The following is a 10,462-nucleotide window of genomic DNA, read 5'->3' as shown; positions in this document are numbered from 1 at the left end:
GTTACTTAAGTGGATTGATATATTGATTATATAATTATTAATTATTATTACTGAAACATTAATTATATTTTCTGTACACTTTCTTTAAATTTTTCAGTATTTTTCTTCATTTGTGCAGGAAATTTCGAGAAAATAGGTCCGCAGAATCGCATTAACACTGCGAATGCCTATACATTGGTTACAATAGCCACCGGCCGACTTTACTGCAACATTTGCGCGGAAACTGGCAGACTTATTTTTAATATGCGTGGATGGAATTTTTTTTCTTTATGAGATAACTCTAAATCAATTTACACATAATTTCAACATAAACAGAGTTCCAGAGTTTTCATTTCGGGAGTGCTGAGATTCCGGCTCCCCACTTGTCAGAGGCCATTTACGCTTCGTTTTAAACCCGAAAACTTGGCATCACACAGTCGGCCGGCGACACTTCTTATCTTGGTTATAATGTTGCCTAGAACTTAGGTCTGGGCCTGTACAACTTCAGCAAAGTATCTTATATCTACATATATAACAATCTATAGTTTCATTTTCTTGTTCAATAGTTGTTTTTATTGAGAATTATTTAAAAAAAACTGGTACGCCTTCCAACTTCGAAACTTCAGTATATTAATCGCCAGAGAACATCGTCACACTTCTAGTGTTTACAAAGGTTTCGCGAAGTAACATATCCCAAACATTGCAAGTTGCCCCGAATGATGTAATATCCCAGCATTCTGATTGGTTTACAACTTGCAATGAACTGAACATACCTTACTCGCCAGCCGGTGTATTCGGGCGCACATGTGGTTTGGGATGTTACTCCGCGAAATATAGTTTCGTAATTGGAAGGCCTGCTACCAGTTAGTTCGATGTTTTGTTGTTACGTTTTTTGTTGTTGTTTGTCAAAACAAGAAACATTCCTTGTAGAATTATATATTTTTTATATATCTTATAGATTAAATTAACCAATTAATTCAATTGTTGCACTTTATTAATTCCACATTTAAATTTTCATTTTTAAATATTCATTTATATACAATTCAATTTTCATATTATTTCAAAACACGATTAAACAATCATTTTGCTTACTTTCTGCTGATACTTTAAGAACGAAATAAATTGTTTGATAGAGGCCCATTACTAGTTACCTATGAAATAACTCTGCTTAACCGTGTACTACATTCAGTGAGAAACGTTCCCAATTCCAGGCTCCTCCTGGTAGACACAGACACCGAGGTTGCCAGACACAAAGTCATTTGAATCTTTGTACGCTGCCGATACGAACAAAAGTATGTAGGTCAGAAGCCGACTGGCTCGTTCAGTAAATAAATGGTAGTAAAGGAGTTATTTCATTTAATTAGGTTTCAAAATTTGCTGTTAGACCTATTTGTTTGTTCGTTTTTTTTGTAAATTTCAAGATGTTGCTCATTGAGATGCATGTTGTTAAACTATAGCTGCTCCGTGAAGTCTGGCTGAGGTTATCATCAAAGAGTATTTTATTACCCTTTGTTATCATCAGCCATGTGATTAAAGAAGCGTAATCTTGTTTCATAATGTAGAGGTTAGCACTCAATAAAATAGTAAAAAATTGAGCAATCCGATGTTTTTATACCAGTCTCCTTCGCTTTGACGGTGATCGCTTATTTACCAAGAATAAGATGAGCGCACATCGACACGGTTTTAGTGTACGACGTTGCACTTTAACAGTCTAGGTCATGCTGATTGGTTGATACAGTACATGTAAAATGAATGATAACATGTTTTGCGTACTGCCTGACTGAAAATAATGGGCTGTACAAGTTGTAATACAGTAATTGGGATTTGGAGGGAAACCACCTTCCTGTCGCTTACAAAATCTACTCGCGCTATCAAATGACCTTGTCGCACTGACTGCGACAAAGTTGAATTCCTTGTCGTATCTTAAAAAATCAGGTTGCAAATGCGACCAAATAACCCTTAATTTCAAGCCCTGCCATGGAAATGTGTATTCTATTGTTATTTTTTCAATGAAGGGCGTTTACAGTTAACTTAAAGTGCTTGGTTGTAGAGAAAGATTATTATAACTGTATTATAATATTATTCATACTGTATAGAGTATTTGGAGATTTCTACAATATTTACAATATGGAAAGAAAATATCAAATAAATTGAAAGTTAATAAAAATATAATTATTACAATTTACATCATTCAAATTAATTAAAAATGTGTTCATTAAACGTTGTACGAATTTGCTGAAATAAAATTATTGAAAGATACATTTTTGTGGTGTGTATACTATTTTAATGCATTTTCTGCTCTTCTTCACTGTCGATATGTATTTTAATATAAACGCAATAATTTTATACTATTTTAAACCTGGTCTTAATCATTTTAAATAAATAATTGTTTGTAAATACAGTAATATAAATAACGTGATTGTTTAAATTGTTTTGGGTCATTGGGTCCACATGCTAAGTGTTGCTGCTGGTAATCAGCGCAGGAGCAGGCAAGCCCACCAGGTATCCATTTATACTCCTGAGTGGAGAGAAGCAATGCAGATAAAGTGTCTTGCTCAAGGACACAAGTGAAATGCACAGCGAGAGATTGAAAACCCGACCTTGATGTTCTATAGAGGAGGAGAGCAGACAGTAGTTATACTGGTAAACTTTCCAATTCGGAGAATTTTGATCTGATATTATTCTTCTGGTAGTAGGAATTTTCTTCTTTTAAATAATACTGATGACAAATCATGTACAAATTATTACGATTTCTACAGACCACGTTTTATATTGTTTACCGTAATTTGAAGCAGAACAACCTGCAAAGCGATCCAATACTAAATGGAAGTATAGAAATCACTACATTGCCGAATTAAGGCTAGTCATGCTAGACCGCATTTACTTCGTTTTTTACTCACTGTTGCTCACAGCTTTTCAACATTTGCCACGAGGTTAACCTTTAACACACTTTACTGTGTTCTGATTGGCGCGCACTCTGACGTCTAATGCTGGCTAAGTTTTATTTTCCAATGGGTTTTCCATGGGACATTCGGTAATTTTACAACCAACGGACGTTAATTCTCCTTTATATTTTTTATTTATCTTACTAAATCAAGACTACAAAATATTATTTGATGAACAATTTTTTCACATGTGTGTATTGCCATTGAGGACATCGTTTAAATGAGGTAAAATAATTGTAAATAAAAAATAGCTAGGCCTAGGCTAATTAATTAAAAAAAATAATACAGCAGTACAAACAAGTTCCTGTCATGGACAGCGAGTGGAAGAGGAGCGTCCCATGAAGTCAAGTGTACGTTTTTCTTATTGAAAAACAGTTCCATACTTTTAATTAACGGTCTAAACTCGTGTTTGCCATTCACAAATTATCAAACAATACATTGTTTATTCCAGTAAGCTACAGCAGTCTTTCTGCACATACAAATAAACAACATGCTTTTGCTTCGTAGGTTCGCTTCGTGTAGCCTTGCTTAGATTGTTTATATCAGGCTACGAAGCCTGCGCGCAGGTAAAAGTGCAATATTTCATGACTGTACTGTAATTAAAAGTTACAACCTTTTTCACATATTTTAACCATCGAAGGGTCATTTTACAGCATGCCCCTTTTATTTTGTTTTTTGGGCCGCACTTTCCCATTTTTTAACCAACTTTCCTAAAAAAGGTATCAAAATACTCAGGTTAATAAACCGCTTCATTTAACACTCGCAGATATTTGATTTATCACCCATTTATTTATTGCCCACTCCTATTTTATAGAAGGGAAAATTTTAAAAAAATGCCATATTTATTGATAGACAAATTACGGTCTCCTCCTAGCGGTCTAAAAAATTATAGCAAGCCAACTGGTTAGATCACGGTACACAGTAGCAATGGTCTATAAAATATATAGACCAGAATGATTATAGCCAATCTTGGTCGATGACCGAGTATAGCAAACCACCCCTGGAAACTCTGAAGTTTATATTTTTTTATTTTGATTCAGGTTGCCATGGCTACCAGTGAAGTTCTGTTCCAGAGATTTTACTACTCCAAATCATTTATCAAACATAATATGGAGGTTAGTTGTATGTCATTTCATAATTACGGATAACATAAATAACAGGGCCATTGTTTTAAGTTCATCAGAGATGGTAATGTTACCCTTCTTGCATCATGATAGATAAATATTAAGTGTTTGCGAAACTCTAAAAGCTAAGTCGCCTTATGAACATACAAAAGTATCTGTAAAAATTTGAAGTGCAGTGTTGCTGGCAAATGTTGTGCCTGTAATACACAGTATTCTACTTCAATGTTTTATGATGAAGTAATAAAGTTCTATGGAAGAACTAAATTAATATTAAATTTTCTCAAACTCAACATGTACAGTACTGTCAAAATGTAGGCAATGTGTTTAAATAAAACATGAAAATTATTTTGTTTTTAATTGAAAAAATGTTTACCTATTCATGATTGATTTTGTTAAAAATGCAGGGCTCGGTATAGCATTTTCAAAATACATAAATACATGCATACATACATTTCTAACAGTTGTTTTGGCCAAGAACCATTTCACCCAATTTAGGACTGACAGATAATTGTGGGTTATGTATTCACTTTGTAGGTAGTTGCAATGGCTTGTGTTTATCTAGCATCCAAGATTGAAGAAGCTCCCAGAAGAATACGTGATGTCATCAACGTCTTCCATCATATACGACAGAAAAGAAATAATAGGTATATGTAGCTTGTTATTTGTATTACAGTTATGTTATCATTTAGTCCTTCATAATTCAAAATAATATAAAAAAAAACTTTTACTTTTTAAGCATCATTGCTCACCTTATTTTCAATCCACATATGTTTATAAATGAAGAAAAGAAAATCGTCTGTAAGATATGTTTTAAATTATATTCTAATAGTGTAGTAATTGTTTTAAAAAATCAGCGACTTGACCTTTTTCAAGCCAATATTGGTCATCTCAAAATGTAGGTCTAATTTTTTAGGCAGGTAGTGGCTCTAGTGACAGCATCATTACAAATTCAAAATCACAACTGGAAATCATCAAAAATATACAATAATTAAATTTTGTTCGGTCATTGAATTAATTATTTTCCTCCATGAATTTGATATTAAACTTGAATTTTTTTTGTGACAGCTCAACAGCAAGCTTCAAAAGGTATATGTCAAAATTCAACCCTAAGGACAACATTGTTGATTTAAGTTTTATATTTTATAGACCTGTAGACCCATTGGTTTTGGATGCAAAGTATGTGAACTTAAAGAGTCAAGTTATTAAAGCAGAAAGAAGAGTTTTAAAAGAACTTGGTTTTTGTGTACATGTTAAGCATCCACATAAGGTAAGCTTACCAACAAATACTTCTGCTAGTCATTGCTATATTATGGTATAATGTGCTCCAACAATAAAAACACATTTCTGTTACAGGGTTATTGATATGAAATCCAGAAGTCTTTGTTCCCACTTGGTAATATATGAATTGATTAGCCTTATTATGTTGTGCAAGTATTACATCACTGTAAAATGTGTGATAATTTAAGTGGTGTCCTTGTTACCTTTTTAAATTAACAAAAATCTCATTTTGGTCAGTAAATAACATGTGATCTTGAATTTTCCTTGTCGCTATGCAGATGATAGTGACATTCCTGCAAGTCCTGGAGTGTGAGAGAAATACTCAACTTGTACAAACCGCCTGGTAAGTACCATAGTGTTTATATGCTTTTTGTATTTGTTAGTATCAGTATGTTCATTGATCATTTTTATTTCCTTTTTGACCTTGTGTAGGTTTTTGTCAATGAACATGGCTGTGCTCATAATCTTGAAACGAACTAAAAGCTATAATTCCTGCTAGAAAATTACATATCAGCTACATTTTATACACTAATTGTCGTCTAAATTGTATTGTAGGACTGGAAATATTTATCCATTAAAAAAGTGTTAGACATTCCATTTGGCTTTAATTTATTTTTTGGTAAATTAAAAAAAAAAAAAAAACTTAAATTCACCATTTAAGTTGGATAAAATATTAATGAAATATTTGAACAATAAAGAAAAATAGCACTTTGCTTACATTTCAGTAAAAGTAATTATACACACAAAGTAAAGTTATTGGCTTGAACATCAATTACAAATAATTGTATGATTTTTACCGGGCAGCTATGCTGATGGATAAATATGGATTATTGGGTAAATTCTCCAAGTTTCAGTACCTATCTTCAAAAAAAAAAAAAAAAAATACCAATAGTTTGCCTGTCAGCCATAATCAGCAGGGCTACAATTCTGATTAGTTGATGAGTGTGAAGGGCAGGCTGTTTTAACTCGTGCTTCTTAAATCTTGATTTGAACTAAGAATTTGTGTTCGTTTTAAGAATATGGGCTTAATACTAATGTATACACATTAGAACTTTTATTAAATACATATTAAAATTTAAGCAGAATTTGCATAAAGCAACTTTGTCTGCCCATGATGTTCTTGCTAAATGGAGGAATTAATTGGTTTTAAGCTAGTTGGATTTGTATTCTGTGTTTTCTTAAATATATAAATGATATTTTGCTAACACTATGCTTTTGTCTTTTCCTACAAGGACCTAGGTAAGTGCTTCCACGACTAGGTAAGTGTGGTGGCATCAGCCTACCCTAGCCAACTACATCTCACTGAAGCTCTGTCTTCGCACAAGGAGGTCACATTCTCTTCCTGCTCAGCCAGGCGTTCTGTTCAACGGAAGAGTTGTTGTCTCTGTAGTGTGTGTATGATAACTTGTCGATGGTACCTACACTGGTGCTTCATCAAGTCTACTTCCTCATTGGTAGTTCGTTTATTTAGAAATATTGAAGCTACATCATAATTTGAGCAAATACAACTTCATTAAAAAAAAATAATAAAAAAAGCTATGCACGCATAGGAGAGTGGCAGGTCTGAAGACTATTGCCCTCATAGTTTACAGTATTTAATTGTTTTAATACAATTGATTGATTTGATCGTAATTAGATTATAATTTATGTAAAGATACGTTTATAACAGAATTATTCATTTTTCTGTATCAACTTTCAATTGAAAAGACTTATAATAAAGACATTGACAGGTTGGTGCTACAGACGATGAGGATTTGATAAGATGCATGCAAGAGCAATCTGAGAAAGTGTTATTTAGGCATTTAAATGAAACACTTGAGTTCATAAATTGTTTTCAACTCAAGTAGACTTTCTAGTTTCAGCCTGATTGGATTGTAAAATGGACTACTAAAAGACTGGACAGCATTGTGAATTGAGGTTGGCCATCTTATGAACTACATTTTTAATGTGTGAAGTACAACAAGTGTTCCACTTCTAAGCAACCAGATAAACTGTATGAAGGGGTACTGATTTCTACCACTTCAAACTGATTATATTGCCATTGACATGAATACCAGGTTATTGGTAACTCAATGTACACCAGGATTTCAGTAACTGGTCCTTCAGAATTCAACAAGTGTATATACTGTACTTAGCTTTGGTTTGAAGTGAGGTGCTGACAAGACAAGGATCTGAAGAAAAATGTTGCCTGTTATGTTTGCTGTAGCACCATATTGCTAAATCACCTAATATATTAATTCATCATGACATGTTTTTTAATTTGACTCAAAACTACTTGTGAATGTACAGTACTACTGCCCATGTTCATTTGGAAGCCTTTCCTATTGTTTTATGTTATGATTCCAATGAACAGTAAAAGATGAAGCATTTGTAGTGTAATTTAAATATTTCTGTTATGCAATGATGATACAAGTGAACAAGACCAAAAGCCACACATAATGGCATAGTCTTGTTAAACCCAATATTTTCTTCACATTCCCCAAACACCCATAAATATATTTTGTTGTATAAAAAAAGATGTTGTTTTCAAAGTCAATCTTATTTAAGTTCATTTACCTGAGTTATTTCCTTAATAAATTCAAATCATGCAGTAAGGAAAAATTACTTCACTTTGATTTATACAAAAACCTCACCAAGAACATCATGTGGTTAATTAAAGTTGCTTTATCATGTACTTTACGTGCATTTGCGTGCATTCCTGGCATCATTGTGCCAGATGGATGGATGTTTTCCAACTCTGTTTTATTTCAGGAATTACATGAATGATTGTTTAAGGACAGATGTCTTTGTACGGTATGCACCAGAAACCATTGCATGTTCTTGCATCTACTTGTCAGCTAGGCAGTTGGATGTAAGTTGTCATCATCTCTGTTAACTGAATTTGTTAATGTAGGAATTTTTTCCAAAGTTTGGGTGGGGTCAGTGACAATGATCCTAGACAGTGATTAGTTGCCAGATGAACCAGGCCAACCTGTATGTTTTTTCTGCCCTAAATATTATTTGAATACAGGTCTTTCTCTAATATACACATTCTGCGAGGTTTGTTTACAGCTAGTCATGTGACATATAGTGGGTATTACTATGGAGAATTTACAGTGCGAGTGTTAAAGTATAAGAAAAGGTAATGTTATGGTTTTGAAAACATTCGCCCACCATTAGCGTGAGAAATAACTGGCATGGAAAGGCACTGCGAAAGGTTCACAATAGTGTTTATTTACTTATTCTAGCGTTCAATGTGCTTCGTATGCTTTTTAATTTGTGATCCTTCGTAAACCTAAAGTAGCCTAGAAATCAGTGTGTCAAAATCGCAGTTGCGGATCGAAGACTTGTCCATACCTAAACAGGTTGTAAACATGCAGGAGCTGGGACCTAGAATTTCTCAAAAAATCTCAGTGTTTTAGGGCCAGTATCTTATGGAGCATTAGCAAACGATTATGGCAAAACTCTCAATCTCAATTTCCAATCAATTTGGTATAATTTCTGACATTCCAAACCAAAATTATTCAACATGCTTTACAGCACCAACAATCCTATTACCGACCGTCGCTCGCACTTCATGTTTACAATTATTGATACCCACTATACGTCGCGTGACCAACCTAGCAGAGTGTCTATTAAAGACCACCTCCAATTAAAGACAACCTATTTTCCGTCCCAAATGTACACCTATCTTATATTATTTTAGTAATAATTTTAGTAATTTAAGACCAAAATTTTTAAAGACCATGGTCCAAAAAGTGGTCTTTAATTGGAGGGAGACATGTATAAGTTTTGAGTTGGGTCCTGGGAAGAATTTTGGGTATGAGTTTAGAACAGGTTTCTTTTTCTTTTCCAAAATTGTTTTTAGGAGCTGTTTTTTATGCCATAATTTATAGATTTGTTTTAAAAAGACAGTCATTTAAATAATGCGTGGAGTTTATGAATTTGAGTCATTTGTGAGTTTTTCCACTTCAATGCAATGTTCACATGTAACTGATTTTTTAAAAGTTATATTTTAATGGAATCGGTAAAGTGTAAGTATATTTTTCTGTAAATCAATTAGGAATAGAAACACTAATGAATGAGGTACTGGTCCTTTGAAAGCTCTGTTTACTTTCTCATTTATAGGTGCCTTTGCCAAACAATCCACCATGGTATGACTTGCTTAATACCAATGAAGAGGAGTTGCAACAAATTGCTATTACTATACTTGCACTTTACACCAGGAAGAAGGTACTCTATATCACTACATACATTGTCAATTAATTTTTACCAGTAATTTATTTATCAACTGAAATGCTCTTTTATATATTGTACAGAAAATGCAAGTGTTTTAATTAATCTGTTTTCAGAGAACTTACGAGGAATTGGATAAGATAGTAGAAAAATGCAAAATGAACATGCAAGAAGCAAAGTTAAAGGCAAAAGGCATTTCAGCTGATACAGCAAGTACTACTGCAACACCTACAAGTTTCTCACCGAGTAATTCAAGACCTGGTAAGTTTTAGATAAAAGTTGTTACAGTAAATGTGGTTTTGTAATGAACCAATAGCTTTATAAATTTCAATTTTGTGATTTGTATAATGAAGACACTAACATTTTTTACTTAATGAATTTATTCTCATAGGGACCCCTAAACCAGCTCATAATTCTCCAGGACTGCCCAATTCGTACAAGGTTCACAAAAATCGACTAAAAAATGATGAAGCAAGGCCAGGATCAGATGGCAGGTAAGCCTATCTTGGTAATGAAAGTTGCATGACGTTTCATCTGACCTACTAGACTGGTTATGTTGGGGCAGTGAGAAAAACTGCAGTACTTATAGCCCATGTTCTTAAAAGCTTCGCTTCAAACCCCATGGGAACCGATTTGTTAACCCAGGTTAATCAAGAAATAAATAAATAAATAGCATAGAAAGATGATGTTGTTCACCATGTCCTTTGATACATCTGAATACTGTCCTGCTGTACAGTAACTGTTGCCTCATTCATACGTAAATTAAATTCTATTGATTGATAAAAGCATTACAATTGGCAGAAAAGTTTGTTGTGGCTTACAAGATAATCCCTTTTGTGGTGGCCATCTTGTAAATTGATACAGTATAAAAAGAATTCCTTAAGATTTCTATGCTATATTAATATATATATACATATATAT

The 10,462-nt window shown here is 33.3% G+C and overlaps 1 protein-coding gene across 1 annotated transcript in view; it reads left to right on the top strand.

Annotated features, from left to right (window-relative positions):
- The window catches only part of LOC117114224 (cyclin-L1-like), a gene marked incomplete at its 3' end in the record, with an annotated part of 12,419 nt that extends 2,384 nt beyond the window's left edge, over window positions 1–10,035 (top strand). Inside the window, 8 exon segments of the mRNA XM_033257829.1 lie at window positions 3,965–4,039; window positions 4,583–4,692; window positions 5,195–5,315; window positions 5,605–5,669; window positions 8,078–8,177; window positions 9,434–9,538; window positions 9,658–9,802; window positions 9,933–10,035. Of these exon segments, the coding sequence (XP_033113720.1) occupies window positions 3,965–4,039; window positions 4,583–4,692; window positions 5,195–5,315; window positions 5,605–5,669; window positions 8,078–8,177; window positions 9,434–9,538; window positions 9,658–9,802; window positions 9,933–10,035 (824 nt within the window).
- Window positions 10,036–10,462: the final 427 nt, after the last annotated feature.

Source organism: Anneissia japonica, unplaced genomic scaffold (assembly GCF_011630105.1).
Source record: "Anneissia japonica isolate Jap-2015-1 unplaced genomic scaffold, ASM1163010v1 scaffold1525_len913038_cov183, whole genome shotgun sequence".
In the NCBI taxonomy this organism is placed as follows: Eukaryota; Metazoa; Echinodermata; class Crinoidea; order Comatulida; family Comatulidae; genus Anneissia; species Anneissia japonica.
Note: the sequence above shows the minus strand (reverse complement) of the source record. Positions and strands in the feature narration are given on the sequence as shown.